At 47.4% G+C, this 21358-nt stretch overlaps 1 protein-coding gene across 1 annotated transcript in view; it reads right to left on the bottom strand.

Moving 5' to 3' along the window:
* The window catches only part of UNC13C (unc-13 homolog C), a 130585-nt gene that overhangs the window by 80251 nt on the left and 28976 nt on the right, over nt 1–21358 (bottom strand). The window contains exons 5-6 of the mRNA XM_081887843.1: nt 9973–10051; nt 2699–2770 (exon numbers count right to left, since the gene is read on the bottom strand). Coding sequence (XP_081743969.1) covers nt 2699–2770; nt 9973–10051 — 151 coding nt within the window. The remainder of the gene's footprint in view (nt 1–2698; nt 2771–9972; nt 10052–21358) is intronic.

Raw genomic sequence — 21358 nt, 5'->3', positions numbered from 1 at the left:
ATCGATAAGCCAGACGCCCAAGCGGTCGGGGGGGGGGTTTGCTCCTGATCACACTTATGCAAGTCAGTTTGGAGAGAGAGTGGGGGAGGCAGCAAATAAATGGACGAGGGGGGAGAAACCACCAGCAAACATGGATCAGAATGATGCCCTGCATTGCACGGTGTGGACTGGAAGACTCCTCCAATCTACAGTTCTATGATTCCATTCTACAGGTGGCTGGGGAGGGGTAGATCTTGGGCAGGTATGTCTTCTACTTTTTCTTTCTGGTCTCAGAAACTCTCAGCTGTTGAAATCGTACAGCTGGAAACTTACACCGGATGAATTGGGGATTTCAGTTTCCCTTGCACAAATATTGAGCAGGGAAGTTAGAAGCGCAGTTTGATGTGGCCCAAATCTTTGCAAGCACAATCATTTTTATTTTATTTTTAAATTTCTCTAGGGGCTGCATATACATATACATATGTAACAGGCTATATGATATTGTAAGTGGAATACCTTCCCTACTGAAGTGAATCTTTTGCCCTCATCAGTAACTTTAAGGGAAACTCTAAAAACATGAACTCCTCTGGCTGTCTGATTTGTTCCTGGCAACCCTGAAATTATTCGCTGTCCAAGCAGGGGACTATGTTTTTTAGTAGTTTTTAACCAGCTTTTTAGAAGACTTAAAACTGTATTTATAAATTTTAATTGCATTTGCTGCTCTGGGCTCCTTTGGGAAGGAAGGGTGAGATGTAAATTAAATAACTCAATTAAATAAATGTGCATATGTAAAACAGGCTCAGGTAAGGGGGGTTGAAGCCTTGGTGCTGCACTAATTCGCAGGGGTGGCGTATCCAGAAAAACACATGGCTTTATAGGACAAAGATAAAATACTCTGGTTAAAGGAAGCAGAATTTGATGTCTATGATAGAAGTCTCTTTTTGGAGCTATTTTATGCCTTTTTCTACATCTTCACAACAGCCATATGAGGTAGGTTAGGCTGAGTGTTGACGACTGTCCCAAGTTAAGATGTGAGAGGGAAAAAAGGGTTTAAAATAAGAAATTGCACATGCTCAGACCATTTTCTGGTTATTAAAGTTACTAAAATGTTGTTAGTTTGTGTTTTGAAACTGCATATGGTCAGAGAATATTTTTTGTAGTCCATAAAACTTATTTAATAATACATTTGTTAAGTTTTTCAGATAAATGCATTCCTTTTGGAAGGGAGGGGGGGTCTTATTTTGGGAACTGCACTAGCCCCCCCAACTTAATCCAGCCTTGAACCGTCTCCAAAGGCAGCCATAGTTCAACCTTCTTGTGAGGACAAACCAACAAATATTTAGAACATAGCAAAAAGCTATCCAAAAAGATAGAAAGCAATCAAACTGCAAGTTGGGGCAGGCTCTCCTATCCCTTTGCACCAGAATTTCTTGGGCAATTTCACTTTGCGGGCATTATTTTCCCCAACTGCCTGCTTCTGGATTTCCTTACACACACTGTCGAGAGACAGGCAGCTCCAGACCTCAAAAGGGCCTCGTTTCACGTTGTGCTTCGCCTTCCTCACGGAGCCACTGTGTGGCTTCCAGCACACGGCCAGCAGATGCTTCCCTTCAGCTGCTTGCACAGCCCCCGCCCTCAGGTGCCTCTCCTGAGCAGTTAATTTAGAAGCCAGCCATGTGCGTGAGCCACATGTGCCATTGGTTGCAAGGAATCTGCTATGGAATCCATGATTTCCCAGAGCCAAATGCTGCTTTCATTTTCAGTCTGCCACGGCCCAACTTCTAAGGCAGAGCTTTCCAAACGGTGTGTTGCGTTAGTGTGTCGGCTGCAGTGGGCAGGTGAGTTGTGCGAATGCTACCTGCACTCCTCCCGGGGTTGGAAAGGGATTACCGTATTTTTTGCTCTATAAGACTCACTTTTTCCCTCCTAAAAAGTAAGGGGAAATGTGTGTGCATCTTATGGAGCAAATGCAGGCTGCGCAGCTATCCTAGAAGCCAAAACAGCAAGAGGGATTGCTGCTTTCACTGCGCAGCGATCCCTCTTGATGTTCTGGCTTCTGAGATTCAGAATATTTTTTTTCTTGTTTTCCTCCTCCAAAAACTAGGTGCGTCTTGTGGTCTGGTGCGTCTTATAGAGCGAAAAATACGGTAGCTTAACCTCCGGTTTGCTAGAAAAACTGAATTACTGTATTGCAAAATGTCTAAAAAGTGTGTCACCGACATGGAAAGCTCTGTTCTTAGGGGAAGCATTGTCGTGTGTGTGTGTGTGTCAATGGATGTGCTAGGAGTAGCCACCTCCTTATCTGACTGAGTGCTTGCTATACAAATGTGGTCAGCCCTAGACCACTGGCACTGGGGGCAGAGAGAGAAGATGCTGAATGGACCTCTTAGAGCTGGGTGGACCTCACATGCACCCAGGGGAGGTTCTTCAGCTGCTGGCCACCTGCAATCTCTTGTTTGACTTTCCTCCCAGAACAGACATGGAGACAACTGAGAGAAGAGAAGGAGCACACTTTGTTCTCTTGGCAAAACTCGATTAATCAAGATGACCACACAGGAGACAACTTCAGGAAGCCTCTGACTTTCATAAGGGGTAGCCAGGAGAAACAGCACAGCATCCAAAAGAAGGCGTTAAATACTTTGGTGAATACTCCCCCCCCCCATTTAAAGGAAGCCAACCCGCCCCTTGAAGAAACATGCTAAGCAGCCCCCTCTCCTACCATCTCCTCATTGTCGATTGACGTCCGGATGACCATGGCTAGCGAGATCCCAGACTTCCGGGTTGCAAGGGTCTGTGGAAGGCAGAAGTACACAGAAGATATAAAATTTACAGAAAATGATATAAAAATGATATATCGATGGTATCTATTACCAAGTAAATTGGCAAAAATGTATAAAGCTAAATCAGGTAAGTGTTGGAAATGTAAAGAAGGTTCTTTTTATCATATGTGGTGGTCTTGTAGTAAGGATAAAGCTTATTGGGAAGTGATATACCATGTATTGAAAAAGATGTTTAAAATAACGTTTGTAAAACAGAAGCTTTTCTTTGGGAATTCTAGGGACAGAACTACCCAAACTGTATAGAAATTTATTCATGTATGTGACTACAGCGGCAAAAGTGGGAAGATGAAGCAGTCCCAGCAAAAGAAGAATGGAGACAAATATTTGTGGAATAAGCAGAAATGGCAAAACTTACCGGAAAAAAATAAGAAATCAAGGTAAAGGAATGGAAATGATTTATGGAATATTTATGAACAAACTGTAAACAGATAAGAACATTGGCAGGGTTATTGTAATAACCGGCAGTTTTATAAGAGTAAATATTTAAGGTAGATGAATAAATGAGCAAATTAAGTTAATTTGGATATGCAGAAAATATTAAAAATAATTTTAAGGAACCGCAGAAAGAAGGGAAAGGAAGTCGGGTTTTGAAATGTTAAAATGATTATAAAATTGTTGAAATGTATAAAACTGAAAATTATAAATCTCACACACACACACACACACACACACACACACACACACACACTGAGTCACTGACATGGGCAACCATGGCTGATGAAGGGCTGGATGAAGCAGGAAGGTGTGTATTTGGGGAGTCTTATTCAGGGGGGTGGAGAGCAGGGTAAGCCTGAGGTAACAGACCTGCGCCCATTTTAACTGCTCAGAGAATATTTCAGCTCACCCCCCTCTGCCTTGCACTTCTCCTGCCCAACAATATCTCTTCCAACACTGTATAATCTCTAGGACCAAGATGAAAAAAAACCAAAACCCTTTACTGAAGTATTAAGCCTTGTCAGTTGAATTTCAAGGCAAAACTGCGATGGTGCCAACTTGCTGAATTTAAATAATATACAACTTGCTTCTGGCTCCATTAAAACATCTAAATCCAGGAGCAATTGTGAGTGTTGAAAACAGCAGGAGTCAAATGAAAGGTCCATCAAGAAGAAACTTTACCCTGCCAAGCACAGAGTTAGGCGGATTAATCCCACCACCCACAGGGTCTACAGGTTGTCCTGGGAGAGACGCAATCTGTCTGCCAGTTCCCTTGCAGAAACTCTCTTACAAAAAGGAGTGGATTTGGGCCAGAGGAAGGGTCTCCAACAGAGCCACTGGGGTGCCTTGAAGGATATTTTAAAAAAAACAACCCAAACATACCCTGCTCTTGCTAGTCTGCCCTGCTGCCTTGATCCCAAGGTGAACAAGAGGCAGACAGATCCAGTTGCATAGCCCCTCTCAGTCCTGGGAAGTCCTGCTCCAAGTTCAGCTCAACAGCATTGTGGGATTTACAGATCTGGTTGTGAGCTGACTCAAGGCTACCTTAACACGAGAAACTCCTCACAATCTTTTCTTTGTGGGGACAGTTCACAGAGCTGTGCTGCATGTCCTCAACCATGTTTGGCTCTTGGAAACCCACCCTCTTCACACCTGGCAACGCAGAAGAGATGGAGAACCTGGGCTGACCTACTGCAAGAACGATGGGAAACAAGTCAACCGAATTCAACGGCCGTATTTCAGAGGATTGTGAATGTTCTTCATAATCACAAATCACAATTGAAAAGGGCCGTTTCACAGCATGAAGCATTTTGTATCAACCATTTTCATGTGCACTAAAGATAAAAATGGTCCAAGGCAGAAAGCTGCTATTATCCCCAGATTCACGTGATTGTTTACTCCAATCCTGTATTATTAATGCTGCATTGAGAGCGGTATTATCCTGCTCAGAGTTGTGCTCCCCATAAGCAGGACCATCGGGGGACTTGGATGCCAACAGCTTGGCTCTGGCCTAAGTGAGTCGTGGACAGCAGAAGCCCCTGCACTGGAGGCCGAGAGTTCGGATGACGGTGAACTAATGGCCTTGCTTTAATACTGCTCGCCATTTAAATTGTCTATATTTTAATAAAGCCTCTCAGTGTCTCTCTCTTCTTCCGTCTGCCCAATTTTCAATGTCTCCCTTGACAATAGTTAAACTTGCAGAGGTGTATAATATGATTAACGCCATGAAACTAATTATGATGTAAGAAAGAACCTTTGGCACGGTCGTATTTGGTTTGCTTCATTATCAGTGTGTGACGGTTAATAAATGAATCTCACAAGTTTCTGTTTGCAAACTCTCAGCAATTTGGTGGGATCATGACGCTAATTCACGATTAATTTCCTCGGCTAACCATTAATAATGAAATAACTCTGTTTGCTTGTCAGCTTCCATCTCTCTCTTTTATTCCAATCAACGCAGCACATCCATGTACAGAAATTACACAGATTAGCTTTTCCGCAACAAAGGGAGAGATAGTAAGCAGGCCGGATGATGATTCAGGCCCCCAAACAAAGGCTTAACTGCCCAATTTCAGCCTTCAAAGCACCACTCCTGGAATGCTGGGTGTGTGTGACTTTTGAGAGATGCCACAAGGATGGACGCTGCCTAGGGACCCTGTGGGGAAGGGGATGGGATGGACCCAGAGAAGTGTGTCTGAGAATCCAAGGGAGCTTTAGACTTGTGTTTGTTGCCCCCTCCCACCTGCAATGCCACATGGTAACTCCATTTTGAAGCTGAGGGGAGTTGCAAAAGCTGTTTGTGATGAGGCATGGAGTTGGGGAGAAGTTCATAATCTCTTGGCTTGAAATATGCATCTTGATGATTCATAATGCTCACCTTCAAACTGAGGGGACTCACTGAAGTCCCAGAGTGTTTCCCTCGCTTAGATTTCGAGCTGAGTTAGAAAACCCCTAACCCGATACAGGGTTGCCTTCAGATGCCTTCTAAAAGTCAGATAGTTGTTTATTTCATTGACATCTGATGGGAGGGTGTTCCACAGGGCGGGTGCCACTACTGAGAAGGCCCTCTGCCTGGTTCCCTGTAACCTCACTTTTCACAGTGAGGGAACTGCCAGGAGGCCCTCAGCGCTGGATTTCAGTGTCTGGGCTGGATGATAGGGGTGGAGATGCTCCGTCACATATACAGGACCGAGGCCGTTTAGGGCTTTAAAAGTCAGCACCAACACTTTGAATTGTGCTCGGAAATGTACTGGGAACCAATGTAGGTCTTTCAGGATTGGTGTCATATGGTCTCAGCGACCATATGGGACAAATGCATAGGTGCAGAAGAGGAGGGGTTTTTTTGGGGACGACGACAAAAATCCAATTGAACCCTACTATGTCCATCTCTCTCTGTGAGTGGGGGTGCTGCTTGGGGGTGCTGTGGGTGTTGCGGTTAGGCTGCAACTCAAGGAAGCTGATTTAGATGCTAGCCAGGCTCAGGCTCACAGCACCTCATCTGATGCTTTGGAAAGTACGACAGAACCACCAATAAATTCAAAAGGTAAAAGGTTAGTCAGAGAAATATTTTCACCCTCCAGGGCTTGCATGGACTGTTAACGATTATATAAAACCAGCAACCACGAAACAGCGACACATTTCCCTTCAGAGAGATGTGGAGCCTTTCGTGACGCTCTTGCTGCGCAGATGGCAGGCCCCTCAAAGGATTCCACCTGAACCAAGTGGAGAGTGCGGGAGGATGGGGAGAGAGCTGGGAGAGGGCTCCATGTTGCCAGAAAGGGTCTCTAAAAAGGGGGGGCACCAGAACCCGCAGGAGACAGAAGCTGGTTTGGGGGGTTGCTATGTCTCGCGCCCTCAGATCGTGTTATGTACTGAGTTGAATAGGATCCAAAATGCAGCAGTCCGATTGGTCCTAGAACAATAGGATTCAAAATGCAGCAGTCTGATTGGTCCTAGAACAATAGGATTCAGAATGCAGCAGTCTGATTGGTCCTAGAACAATAGGATTCAGAATGCAGCAGTCTGATTGGTCCTAGAACAATAGGATCCAGAATGCAGCAGTCTGATTGGTCCTAGAACAATAGGATTCAGAATGCAGCAGTCTGATTGGTCCTAGAACAATAGGATTCAGAATGCAGCAGTCTGATTGGTCCTAGAACAATAGGATCCAGAATGCAGCAGTCTGATTGGTCCTAGAACAATAGGATCCAGAATGCAGCAGTCTGATTGGTCCGCAGAAGTCACCCAATCCAACTCCAGGTGGAAGTGAATCCGCAACCTGATTGGCCTACAGGAGAGTCCTAGAATTAGCCAATCACGTGGGGCCCATGGTGTAAATAATGTATATAAAGCAGACATTTCGGGGGAACTTCCATTCCTCACTACTATGAGCTGAATAAAGAGCATGAAATCCACACTCGACTCCGACAACACAGGCCAGGCTCCTCAGGTACCAGCCCTCAAGCGCTCCCCAGCCCTGCTGCCACACAAGGGCAGACCCTCTCCCCTCCCTCAGCTGCCTGCCTCCCCCCTTACGGATTCATGAAGTGTCTCCACAGGAGCCCCACTGCAACCTGCTTAGCCAGAAAAATGCTTTATGGGCCTTGAGATGGAGAGGCGGCAGGGACTGCCCCCCCCCCAGCTGCTCAGGGACCAGCAGAGAGAACAGGCTGGTTCTCTTGGGGAAGGAAGAGAAGGAGGGGGTGTGAAGCCTTATCTATTTTGAGATGGAGGACCCAGCAAGGCACCTTCGCCCCACTCAAGCCTCCTTACTAATCTCCTCCAGATTGCCTTTTACGAGGAGGAGGAATGTACATAATTATGTTTTTATAAAATATTCATCAAGCTCATATGGAAGAAATTGGGTAGCACGCCTTTATCAATAATTGAGACTTGAGAGAATCATAATCTTGTTGGGGGTGAGGAGAGAGCGAACGGAGCTCACCGTGCCCCCCCCCCCACCAGAGCTTATCCTGAGTGAGTTTTCTTATGTGTAAAGAGGCATGAAGGCATCTCAGCAAGGGCATTTCAGGCCAGTGCCATCAGGGCAACTGGCGTTGGGTGGGGCTGGGGGAGCAACCTGAGAAAGAGCGGAAAGAGAATCTGTAGGAAGAGCCTGTGACGATCCCAGACCTTTCACAGATGCCAGCCATTCTACAACAGAGGCCATGGAAAGGGGCCTTTCCTAATTCCATTTAATTAGAAGCAGCGTTCTGTGCCAAGGTGGGCACCCAGCAGGAAGGCACAGATCCAGGATACCTGCTCCCTTGGGAACCAATTGCCCCTCCTTGCCTCTCCCCCAAAATGCAGGAAGGAGGGCAGAGGCAGAGTCCAAATGCTCAGTGACTGCATGGCTTGCAGCTCTTTTATTTGTGTGTGTGTTGGGTATTTCTCTGCATCTGGCGAAGTACTACTGTGGGGTTATCCACAGTTTTTGTCCCACTCCATCCAGGCACAGGTCTGTGCTTAAAAGCTCCATGTTGGAGCACTGCCCGGGAAGGGTGAGGGGCGTTGCCCCAGAGCTTTCCCTATGAAAACCTGCTCTTTAGCATTCCATCGGAGTGAATGTCAATTTGGCTTTTCTGCAGATTGTAATTTACCCTGATTGAGCTTTAAAGAGTGTTTTTTGTGGGGGGGGGAGCTCCAGAACAAAAGCAAGGGTGCTCAGGCATGGATCTGTAAAGTGTAATGTGTACCTGGAAAGAACAGAGGAAAAGTGTGGATAAGCCCTGTGTCAGCAGCGTTTGAGCCCCACGTTGGGCAAAGATTCCTGTGTGTTGCTGGGTCTAGAGACCCCGCTTCCAATTCTACGATTCTTATGACTCATGCACAGATACAGCCTTGTGGCTCAGAACACCTGAAGAAACATGTCTAAGAAGCCCTGCTGAAATCAGCAGTGCTTACTCCCAAGTAAGAGGGCAGAGGATTGCAGCCTCAGGCCCACCTCTGAACAGTACAGACATGGCAGCAGACTGCACTGCCAGCCCCAGTCAAGTCATTTCAGGGCTCCAACATCCATCATCTCCTTCTGAAATAGGTCTCAAAACTCTTTTGCAAACCCATTTAGCACTAAAGTGCTGCTTATGATGAGGCAATTCTCTTCCGCAGCAAATAGCTGCCCTGGAACACAAAAGATTAATTATGACATTTCAAAACATTCATCAACAGAGAAGCACTTACCATGGCCTGGGAAATCCAGCGTTGATGAGGAAGAAATTAGAGAAAACATTAATAGTCAGGTGTTATTGGGACGGGGCAAAGCAACACTTAATAAGCTGATTGGTATCTAAGCAGCAGAGAAACCACATTAACTGCTGGCATTTATTTCTCCATTTCAGAAACATCCATACAGGCAATTGGACGGATCCATATAAGAAGAGACTCGGGAGAGAGAGAAACACGGAGGCCCCATGGTTCACTTCTCCCTCTTATGAGCACAACTGCAACTCAGTTAGTGCAAAGCAAAGCTGTACAGTGGTACCTTGGTTCCCGAACGGCTTAGTTGTCAAACAAATCGGCTTCTAAATGCCGCAAACCCTGAAGTGTTCCAGTTTGCGAATGTTTTCTGAAGCTGAACGTCCGAAGCGGCTTCCGCTTGAGTGCAGGAAGCCCCTGTAGCCAATTGGAAGCCACACCTTGGTTTTCGGATGGTTTCAGGAGTCGAACGGACTTCCGGAACAGATTAAGTTTGACAACCAAGGTACCACTATATTGAGAAAGTGGCAAGTGGTAGCAAACATCTGATTGCAAAGGAACAATATTATTGTTTTATTTGGAATCTCTTTGGGGGACTCTCAGCTACTCTGTAACCTCGTTCACTGGAAATCTGGACTCCAGATTTCTCCCAGAACTGAATATAGATTCCACAGCTAATACAGAGAAGTGCAAAACACACACATTCATGTGAAAAAGTCTGCATGCATGTAGCACGCTTATTAGGAATGGGAAGGAGACCAAGGTGACTCTCTTGCGGTCTCACATGTTGCCATAGATCACTCCCACTAGATCACTAATTGTTGGTCATGATGACTCCACAGGTTATGTTGTTCTAAGCTTTGATGGACCCTACGCCAGGGTGAAGTCAGCCCCCTCCTTCGGGGCTTGCTCACAGCTTAATTCCAAAGTGAAGGAGGGAACAGCACAGCCCTTGTGACCAGGAAAAGCAGGTGCCGGTCATTGCATGCAGGGGCGCATGTTCAGCACAACGCCAGGAACTTACCACATCTCTGACGATGGGGAACGTCTTCTTTCGGCGCAGGTCTGGCATGCTGTCAATTCCATACAGTGCACTGTTGGGGCTGAAGAAGAGAGAAAATATGGGCTAATACGGAGGGAAACATCACAAGTGTTCTTCGTTGGTTTTTAAGAAACATTCTTTCACAGAATCACACAGTCGATAAGACCAATTAAAAACAGCGCTGGAATGTCTGAGGTTTGTGAAAAAGGGATGTGAATGATAACAAAGATCACATTGGGCCTCTGAGCTGCAGCATCCCATTGGAAGCTCCTGCACAGCTCTAATCCAGGGGTCAGCAAACTTTTTCAGCAGGGGGGTGATCCACTGTCCCTCAGACCTTGTGGGGGGCTAGACTATATTTGAGGGGGGAATCCCCCCAACTCTCCCCTCCCTTCTCCACAGCAGTGAACGAGCCCCAGTGGCTGCTTACCGGTGCCTTAAGAGCAGCAGGGGCTAGCAGCGGCAGCGGCGGAAGGACGATGAGCGGTGCGAAAGGGCTGGCTCCAGAGAGGGGCTGCTTAAAATGGTGCTCAGCCAACCACTGCTCAACAAAGCCCAGCCCCCTTCCTCCTCTAGGCAGGGTGGGGAGAAGCCAGGAGGAGGGTGGGAGGAGGTGTGTGAGTGTGTGTGTGTGGGGGGGGAATGGCGCAGCCCAAATGATCAGAATCCCCACGCTGATCCACACGGTGATTCCCAGACCGACTGCGGGCCAGATCCGGTCCCTGTGCTGGGTTTGCCAACCCATGCTCTTATCTATCTCTATCATCTATCTATCATCTATCTATCATCTATCATCTCTGAAGTCCTGCTGCTGAGCCAATGACACACTTTCCGTAATACGACACTTTGTACTTCACTGCACCAAATTCGAGCTTGGAGGATGGGTGTGCAGTTGGCATCCAGTGGGGGAACGGCATTGGGACATCTGATGTAAAATAAAAGAATATAGAGTGCCAAAGTCTTTCTCAGTAAACTGACCTAAATCCATTTAAAACCAGTTTTAAAGGCAGGGGAGGAAGGAAACATCCAACTTTATTTGGACTAACTCATGACAGAGGTGTGTAAGGGCTTCTCCACACTTCCCCTTCCGCTGTGCTATCCAGGCACGGTCCTCACTTTAAAGCTCCATGCCCAAGCACCCTGTGAAAACCTGCTCTTTAAATCTGTATTGGAGCAAACTGCAACCCGCTGAAAACCCAAATTGCTGCTGTGCTTCAGCTTTCAAGAATGAGTTTTTGCGGGGGAAACTCCGGCATGAAAAGAAGACAGCTTGGACACAGAGTTTTAAAGCACAGACCTGTACCTGGAAAAAAGTGGAGCAAAAGGTAAGTGCGAATAAGCCCTAAGATTGTGCATAGTGCCACACAGAATTATGGAGCTGGAAGGGACCACAAGGATCATCTAGTCCTGTTAAGTTGTGGGTTGACATAGCAGCCGGCACAGCGATTTCTTCAAGTAGCTCTTTATTTTGTAAGCTGGAATAGAACTGACTGCAAACAGCTCAGCCGGCCTGCTTTTATAGGCAGCCGGCTGTCAACATTGTAACAACAACAGCCCAGAGTTCCCGCCTAAAATAACTGCCGCGGACCTGAGTGAAAACTATCTACAGACCTGAGTGTAAACTATATACAGTATCCCCCGTTGGCCCAGGGTGAAACTACACTACATAACAAGTCCAACCCCCAGGAATGCAGGAATCTTTTGCCCAACCACAACCCCGAGATGAAGAGTCTCATGCTCTATCGACTGAGCTGGATGGAGAACGGGATGGGGGAGACGTTGTTCTCCCTCTCTCATGATAACTCAGACCTAACTGGGTTTTCCAATGAAGCTGCATATTGAAAGATTCAGGACAAAAAGAAGAATTCCTCCACATAGTTAAACTATGAAACTTGCTCCCCCCAAGATGTCATGATGGCCACCAACTGCTTGTGGGCTTCCCATAATGGGCATCTGGTTGGCCACAGGATGCTAGACTAGATGGGCCTCCTCTGGCCTAATCCTGATTCAGGGCTCTACAGATGTTGCACCAGTTTGATCTGTGCATTTTTTGGTCAGGCTTTGGTTAGGTGTTGAATGCAACAGTAAAACAATGGCTGGCTGGCGAGGGGGGGCAATAACTGTCCTGTGGCTGGCCAAATCTTGCCAGGGAGCAGCAGCAGGGCTTCCTGGCTCTTCTGCTTCAGCTGAGAATCTGCTGCCAACAGAACCACCTACGTTAATTTCACTTATTTCAAACTTACCCTTGCAAAAGCAAACAAGGGCTAGCTTCCTTCTATCCAACTCAAGCACAGGGAAAGCAGTGTAAAGAAATGCAAACAGGAACATGAAGGAAGTGCAAATCTCCCACCGCAAAAGGGCAAGATCCAAGATCCAAAGCTGCTGCAGTCTTTTAAGCACCAACTGGTCAAATCAAAGGCATCCTTTCCCCCCACTGGCCCTCTATTTCCCTCACTGGCTGTGCAGTCTTCATTTCCCTGACAAATATGCAACTTTATCAGCAAAGCAGAACCAGCTGGTGGGCTCCTCTTTTGCAGCACCCAGAACAGAGACTCAGCTGTGCTCCCTCCCCAGAGGATGACTGTCCATTCTGCAGTTTCCTAAGGGAGGGACATAATCAGCAGGGAAGATGGCGCAAAGATGCCTTGATGCCTTGCCAAAACTGAGCTATGTTAAAAGTCCACTAACATGTGATAAAGTATTATTATTCCCTTATTGCTGTAAGCAAGCTGTTTTTTTAAACAGTTCTCGCACAAGTATAATAGCAACAGCATAAGTTTGTCCCTAGACCAGACATCATTAGTGAGAAGGGGCGACCTCCTGGACAAACATTGCCCTGCAAAGGTGGTCAGCTATTGAACCTGGAGGAATTTGTCTCTCCTTTCCCATTGCTCTTTCAGTCTGGGTTGGCTTCCGGATTTCGCAGACTGCCAAGCAAGAGAGACCATCACTAGGCCCATGGATAGAACACTTCAAGGGTCTCTCTCTCACACAACCACACCTCATGTCAAAGTCTGCTTCAAAAAACTTTGTTAAAAGAATTCTATGGAGTCATGAATAAAATGCATGTTCATAAGGGCACAAAGTAAACACACACACGTAAGTGCATAAACCACATGTCTGAAATAGCACAGAGAGCAATGCAGCAGCCATGTTTGGCCTCTAGTCAATCTCAGGGATCTCCTCAAGTCACATAGCAGGAAATTCCTGATAGGTCGCAGAGGAGCTCCTCTGCGAGGACAAGTATCTGTTGAACAGCAAAGCTGATCTGTCAAAAGAGCAGATATCTCTGTGTGAATGTAACAGGTCCTTGACAATGGATTCTGGAGCCAAGGTATTCACCATTACAAAAGGATGTCTCTAATGGGCCAGGAAGGGCAATTATCAGAAATCTTGATTGACAGATTTGTAAATAAGTTGGAGAGACATGAACTCTGAGCATGATCCGATTTACATGTACAACTCATTTTGTATTGTATCTATAACATTTCTGGGGTGGTCTATCCCAAGGGTTTAAAAGTTGTAACACACTTTTGTTCTGGGCCCCTCACCTCCTTGCAGGGAGATGGTTGCAACAGACCAATGAAGATCAACAGTTTGTTTTGCCTCCTGGGTAGCCTCCAATTGAGTCTCTGACCAACAGCACACCTCAAGGGAGCCAGAGTCCCTTGATGGGGAGTTGGGCTGTAAAAGCCAACCTCAACCTTCTTACAACAACTTCAGCTTTGTCTCCTGAAATGCCAGGGACGATGCCATTCAAGAATTGGGGTTAACCCTGCCACGGCACAAGGATGTGGCATATCTGAACCACCCTGTAATGATGGCCGATGACATCCCCTATAAGAGAACTAGCACCAAGGGAGGGAGAAAGGGTAGGGAGGATCCTGTGAAGAAGGCCAGTTCTTGGAATGGCCACCACTTCTTATAGTGCCACTACTCCCAGGAAGTCTCATGAAACTGCCAGCGCTCTGCTGGGGTCTCCATGAGACCTGACACCAGCCAAACAATACATAAAGACATGTAGCCAATCAGATCTGGTTATGGGATGATGCTGGCATGCCACATTGAAGAGAAAAATGCCTCCTCAGTGCAAAAGGGCAAACATCACCACCTTGTTTGGCAGCCCCTCCATCTCAAAACCGTTTGACGCAGGGCCTGAATTTTTCATGAAACTCCCTCTCCCTCCCCTCAGTTTTGGCTCAATCCTGCAAACAACAACAACAAGCAAAACAAACAAAAGGCCACCCATCAAGATTTCCACCTAAATCATAATTCAGATTATATCAGGCGGAGTAATTTTAATGTTAGTGCAGAAGTGGAAGAAACACTAAGCCCTGCAAAAGACGGCAGGATGGAATTATACAGAAGAGCCTATATTAAAATGCCATGACAGAGACTGCTTAACTGTCTTTCCAAAGGGGATTAAAGAAGCTTTAATAGCAAGCAAAAATATCAGTCCAATTCCTCTGCAGCAGAGCAGTCATTATCGCCTCCCATCATGCAGGCTCCAGCGAGGGGATGGGCCGGATGGGTCCGGGAGTGAGAAGCCAGCGGGCGCTCAGAGCCAGTGGGCTGCTCATGCCACAGGAAAATGCGGGGCAGGGGAGGGAGGAACCGGGTTTGCTTAAATCCACTCATCTCTTCTGCTCCCCATTTGCATCTTTATTAGCACAGCTAATGCTGGGATTATCCTGCGTAACTTTATGACGCTGTCCCATGGGATGCTGAGTGGCTGCCAACCACCTGTTGCTCAGAGGACCTTCTGGGACCATCCAGGCTGGGGCTGGGGAAGGGCCAGCGGGACACTCTCCTTGGCCAGCCGTCCTTTGCCCTGGGCAGCCTTGCAGAAGACCAAAGTGAGCCGGCTAATTGCACCTGTCTGCACTGCCGTCTCTCGAGGTGAAAAGGGAGAGGCCCCAGGCACCTCGGACTCCCCAGCTTTCCTGGATCACTCTTCTGCCACACAAAGCAAGGGACTGTGGGCTCCATCCTTCCCCAAGTCATAAAGCTTTGGTTTCAAAGAAAGCATGCTTCTAATGTCCAGTTATGGTTCTATAAAGAGCTGGTTCTCCCGCAGACACCTGCCCCGGGGGACTGATCACCATGTCACTTGGACAAGACTGAGCAGACCTTTTGGGCCTCCAGTTTTACAGCCAAGTGGTAAAGAGGGTTTTACATGCAGCTTGGCATATTTATTTCTTCCATTTCCAAAGTGTCCTTCATCCAGGCCACTTTGTAAAACTCAGTTCAAACAGTACTTCCAATAAAAGCCATTTTAAATCTTAACGATTACTGGAAAGCCACATTCCAAACCTGACGTCACTTCAGCAGAAAGGAAACATCAATACGTGGGCCTAAAACTACCCAACCAACGTGAAAGGCAACAAGGCAACAATCTACCCTCCCTTTGCTCCTGTGAATTGCAACATGGGGTTGGGATCCTGTCACCTTGCTGCTGTTGAAGCAGCTGCACTCTGCTTTCTACATCCCTCTACTGGGAGAACTGTCGATTTATTCCGACTCTCTGATTCCTGCTACTGAACCAGCTCCTGATCCCCAAGAGGACCTTCCAATTTCCTTTTTACCAATCCCCTTATTTTTTGGGGGAAAATATCCTCTTTTGAATACAATCCATAAATGCACTTAGGATGAGCTGGCGGGTGCCATCCCACTCGCCTCTGTGCAGTTGGAGTGATGTGGCATCTGCCCCGTCCTCCAAAGAAAGGCCCTGCAGGGTCACACCAAGGGTCCTTTGAGCTCAGCACTGTCTCCCACTCATGATCTGCCAGGTTCCTTCACCAAGCCAAGCCCACAAGCTAAGCACAAAGGCCTCCTCCACTGTTCTCTGCACCTAGCAACTGGTACTCAGGGGCACAGAGTACTGCTGATCACAGAGAAAACTTGCAGCCATCACAGCAATAGCTGTGGAGAGATCGCCTTCTCCTCCTCCCTCATGCTTATGGGGCCGTGCTGTGGTCTAAACCACAGAGCCTAGGGCTTGCTGATCGGAAGGTTGGTGGTTCAAATCCCTGCGGCAGGGTGAACTCCCGTTGCTTGGTCCCTGCTCCTGCCAACATAGCAGTTTGAAAGCACACCAGTGCAAGTAGATAAATAGGTACCGCTCCGGCAGGAAGGTAAACGGCATTTCTGTGCACTGCTCTGGTTCGCCAGAAGCGGCTTAGTCATGCTGGCCACATGACCCGGAAGCTGTACGCCAGCTCCCTCAGCCAATAAAGCGAGATGAGCGTCGCAACCCCAGAGTCGTCCGCGACTGGACCTAATGGTGAGGGGTCCCTTTACCTTTAAGCCAGTGCTCTCCATCACCATACTTGGTGGTGGAGAGAGTTCCTGCATCTCCCATCACTCAGGTTCGTCCTTGGCTTCTTCCTCTATCTATTTTCTCCACAACACATATAATTTTAGACACCTCTATCCCATCCGCCCCCTCACCTATTTTCTGCACTATAAAGGCCCAAATGTTGTAATGTTTCCTCCTAGAAGAGTTCTTCCAGCCCCTTGATCAATTTGTTTACCCCTTTCCAGCTCTCTAGGTGTGAGTGGCTGAAAGTGATCACAAGAGCAGCCCACACCTTAGATATGTATTAGTCCATCATGATACCAGCAACACAGATTTGTCTAAAGGAGGTGCGATGGGCTGTGTCACTTCCAACTCTGCCCTTGGTGCAGAGTCCGCTTGTTTTGCTCACCCACACATACTAAGCGGAGCTGACCACCAAGGCCCCAGAGAGTCACAGCCAATTTGACCCCCATCTGTGTGCACACACAGTTGCAAAGCCTTGAGGCTATTGCAGGAAGATCCTGGTAATGTCTAAAGATTAGGTCATTCTCCCACTCTAGTAGGCAACTATCCATGGGTTTATTTATTTCATTCCACCCTTCGTTGCACAGAAATCCCAAGTTGTCTTAGAGTAAAACAAAAACATACAATAAAAAGGTAAAGGGACCCCTGACTGTTAGGTCCAGTCGCAGACGACTCTAGGGTTGTGGCACTCATCTCGCTTTACTGGCCGAGGGAGTCGGTGTACAGCTTCCGGGTCATGTGGCCAGCATGACTAAGCCACTTCTGGAGAACCAGAGCAGCGCATGGAAATGCCGTTTACCTTCCCGCCGGAGCGGTACCTATTTATCTACTTGCACTTTGACATGCTTTTGAACTGCTAGGTTGGCAGGAGCTGGGACCGAGCAACGGGAGCTCACCCTGTCACAGGGATTTGAACCATTGACCTTCTGATCAGCAAGCCCTAGGCTCTGTGGTTTAACCCACAGCGCCACCTGTGTCCCTTAAAACATATAATAGCAACCATTTAATAACAAAGCTCAATGCAAAATTCTTGGCGTATGATACCCGATCTGTTGCCATGATAATTGTGGCCAACAAGCTCACTTCTTCACGAGGCCACCCTGGATGAAGAAGAGGTGGGTTTCAAATTGATACCTAAAATGAAATAGTTTCTGTAACAGGCCTAGTCTGGGAAGTTCAGGTGCCACCACACAGAAGGCCCCTCTCCTGACTAGCTAAAGGGCAGACTTAAACAGCCTCCGTGGTAGAGTTAAAAAGCCTAGGCAGGCTAGTGGAGGAAGATTCCCAGGTTGTATGTTGTTTGGGGCCTTGTATGCCACTCTCTCAGCAGCAGCATAGGAAGGCACAAAACACAATGGGAAAATGGTTAATAATATTTCTAACAAATTAGAGAAAAAAGGATAAGATGAAGGAAAAAGGGATTGATAACGAAAACCAGGGAAGGGTGGTAGGAAGTCAAGGGATTTGTTATGTAAAATCTAATAAAAAGAAATTTGTTATGTAAAATCTAATAAAAAAATATTTATTTTTAAAAAGGAAGGCCTCAGAGCAAGACATAGGGCTTATTCATACTTACGTTTTGCCCCTTTCTTTCCAGGCAGAGGCTTGCACTTTAACCCTCCATGTCCAAGCTCCCCCCTCCCCAAACTCCCCCCCCCCAAAACCTACACTTTAAAACTGAATCGGAGCAAATGTAAATTCAGAGAAAGTTCTGGAGCACAAAAAGGGCACTCAGACATGGAGGAAAGGTAAGTGTGGATAATCGCATACAGTATTGGCTTATTTGGAGATCACAGATATCCTGGACACACCATTCTGTGTCTTTGAGTATTAATGGGCTCATAACCTAGCTTGATTTCCCACTAAGCAGAATTTCTGTTTCAATTGGAAGGCTGAAAGAGCCATGCATAACACTTTGCAACGAAACAGACTGACTTCCTGTGCTGGTTGATTTGAGTCCAAGCAAGCAAGCATTGTGGGATGTTCCCAAGGTGGTAGAGAAACACAACTGCTGGGACTGTCTAGGATTGGGATATGGCAGCCTTTCAAGATGTAAAATAAGCCTAGAGCTGGAGTGCCACTTCTACCTTGCCTGAGAACCTTTCCCCCCCGCTGTACTGGTGTGGGGTCGCAGAATGTTCACAAATACTCCAACTGTCCAGGGTGAACATGCTCCAAATTGCTACCTTGTTTAAAAGTGCAGGGTTCAAAAAAGAAGTGGAAACTCAGTCTGCTGTGGGGTGTGGGGTCACTTGCAAATAGCATGAGGGCCAGAATAGGCCCTGAAGCCAAATGGCTCAGAATCAGAAGGGCTGCAGGACGTTGAGCAGAACGGGCAGTATGCTCAGCTCAAGTGCTGTATGGAAGCGATGGAAAGCAGAGTGGCACAGGCTTAGCAAAACTAGCCCTCGCCAGGTCGCTGGTGCTTAGAGGGTCACGATTTGCCTGCCTCCCTCATGACCATCGCCTTGGACTCAGGGGATGGGTACAACAAAGCAAGGAAGAAGCCTTTATCCTCACCCGCCCCCCAGCAGTCCGTTTGCCCTTCCCTTGCATCGCGGATGAGCTGTAGCTTGAAACAAATGGACCGCTGTAGAGAAATTATTTCTGCAGAAGATCCAGCCTGTCCCTCTTTCAGCTGTGTTTACATTTGCTCACGATATTTATCCCTTCAAAGAGTTCACAGGAGCGCACAAACAAGCATTGCAAAACACAAGGAAGCAAAGGAAAGAACTGATAAACAAACAGATCAGCAGAGAAACAGATTTTTAAAAGCCAGTAGTGTGAAAATACCATGGCATTAAATACCCTCCGCCTCCCCTCCACTGGCCACCGCAGAGAGCGATAGAAGTCAGGCCTACAAAGGGAAAGGCGTCTCCCAAAAGGAACTTTTTCATCTCTTGCCAGAAGGCGGGTGAGGGTCTGTGGGGGTCTAGAGTCCCAGGGTCTTGGCACAGCAACTCCCCCCGCCATTCCTATCAAACAAAGCAATGCCTCTTAATTCTACAGCGCAATCCTATCTATATGTCTACTCAAAAGTAAGCCCTGGTGAGTTTAATGGGACTCGTTCTTGGTTAAAGGTAAAGGTATCCCTGACCATTAGGTCCAGTCGTGGACTCTGGGGTTGCACGCTCATCTCACTCTATAGGCCGAGGGAGCTGCCGTTTGTCCGCAGACAGCTTCCGGATCATGTGGCCAGCATGACTAAGCTGCTTCTGGCAAACCAGAGCAGCACACAGAAACACCGTTTACCTTCCCGCCGGAGCGGTACCTATTTATCTACTTGCACTTGACATGCTTTTGAACTGCTAGGTGGGCAGGAGCTGGGACCGAACAACGGGAGCTCACCCCGTTGCGGGGATTTGAACCACCGACCTTCTGATCGGCAAGTCCTAGGATCTGTGGTTTAGACCACAGCAGCATCCACGTCCCTTACTCTCGGTTAGGTGTGTCCTTTAACTGACACTGTTGACAGAGAAGCTAAAAAGACCACAAGTGAAATGGTCACGCCTGTGCTTTTCTCGATCAAATTTGCTTTTGCTTAAATCGATGGGGTCTAGAGGGAGGAGTGCAGTTTGTTTGAGGAGAAAAGGGTGGCACTGCTACTCTGTGCCCAAGGGTCCCCACTGAAATGGGGCAAACAACAAGCCGCCCAAACCCAAATTGCTGTTTGTTCCGATTCAGTGTTAAAGAGCAGGTTTTCCTGGGAAAAGCAGCTTGCGGGCACCGGGAGTGCTCAGGTGCAAACCGGGAAAATGTGGAGCTGTGCCTGGAAAGCGTGGGGCAAAAAGCAAGTGTGGATCAGCCCACAGGCTCACAGCTTAAAGCAGCTTTTCAACCAACTTGAAAGAAACACTCATTTCTAATCTCCTCCTGTTTTCATGCTGTCAAATCAGCTGCATCAGACTTCGAACCCTGCAGGATGGAGCATCTGAATGGGGAGTGATCTGACTGCAACATTAAAAGTTTCTGAGAAGGTGGAGCGGGAGAAAGAGAGATGGAGACTGCAATCTAATGCAATCCAATCTCCCCTTCCCACCCACAGGAAACAAGATCTATAACACAAAAGAGTGTACAAAACTCATTCAATATTCCATCACATACGAAAAAGGAGGCAGAGCAGAAACACCCCCAGTGACCCCCAGCAGCTGATGCAAACTCAAAGACATCTATCATCCCCCTAAGCGGCACAGCCTGCAAAACGTCGCCACAGCCATATTTCCACATATCCTGGGCAAACCACATTGTACGTGTGCGTGAACAAGGAGCTACTAGACCTCAGCCATGCTCTGAAGTCATAAAACGACCACCTGTCGTTTGAGCAGCTGGAAGGAAAGAGGCATGGCTCAAGGTGCTTTCTGAGTCCACATTAGTTCCAGTGTGTCAGCAAGATCTTGTTTGGAAAGTGCCGGTTGACAGAGCATTTTGGGGCATTGAGCTGCTCCCTTCCTCTTAACTGGCAGCATGCCATGAAGCAAACGTCAACAGAACTGTCCTCTGAAGGGGCTGCCATGCACTTGTATGTGCCAGTGATGGTGCCTCTCGCACTGAAAGGGATCTGGCTCCTTCACAGCCGGATGGAGCCAGAGATCCAAAGCAGAGCCAAGGGGACACAGCAAAGGTGCAAGGAGGAAGCCTTGTCAGCCCAGCAAAGAGGGGAGCCCTCCAAGCAAGGAAAGGCAACCAAGGGCTCACATACCCCTTCCAGGCAGGATACAGAAGCAAACCTAACCAACCAAACCCATGACGACATGCTTTTGCTGCCTTCAGTATCAAGGCTTTGCCAGGGGACACACATCATGGGGGATCAATGGCTGAGCAGCCTCCAATTCCCAACACCATCCCTGACCACTGGCTATTTTGTGGCTGCTGGGAGCTGGAGGCAAACCACGTCTGGAGCCCCAGCATTGTCCTAAGCCACCTGAGTCTTAGCCATGGCCTCCCAAGGAATTTCTGATTTCTCTTCCTACCTTATGCAGAGCTGTGTATGTTTTTCTTGGGAACACAAATGCAAAGGACACAACACACTTGACACTCGCGCTCACG

The sequence above is a fragment of the Podarcis melisellensis genome (assembly GCF_964234715.1).
Source record: "Podarcis melisellensis genome assembly, chromosome: 14".
Taxonomy (NCBI): Eukaryota; Metazoa; Chordata; class Lepidosauria; order Squamata; family Lacertidae; genus Podarcis; species Podarcis melisellensis.
Note: the sequence above shows the minus strand (reverse complement) of the source record. Positions and strands in the feature narration are given on the sequence as shown.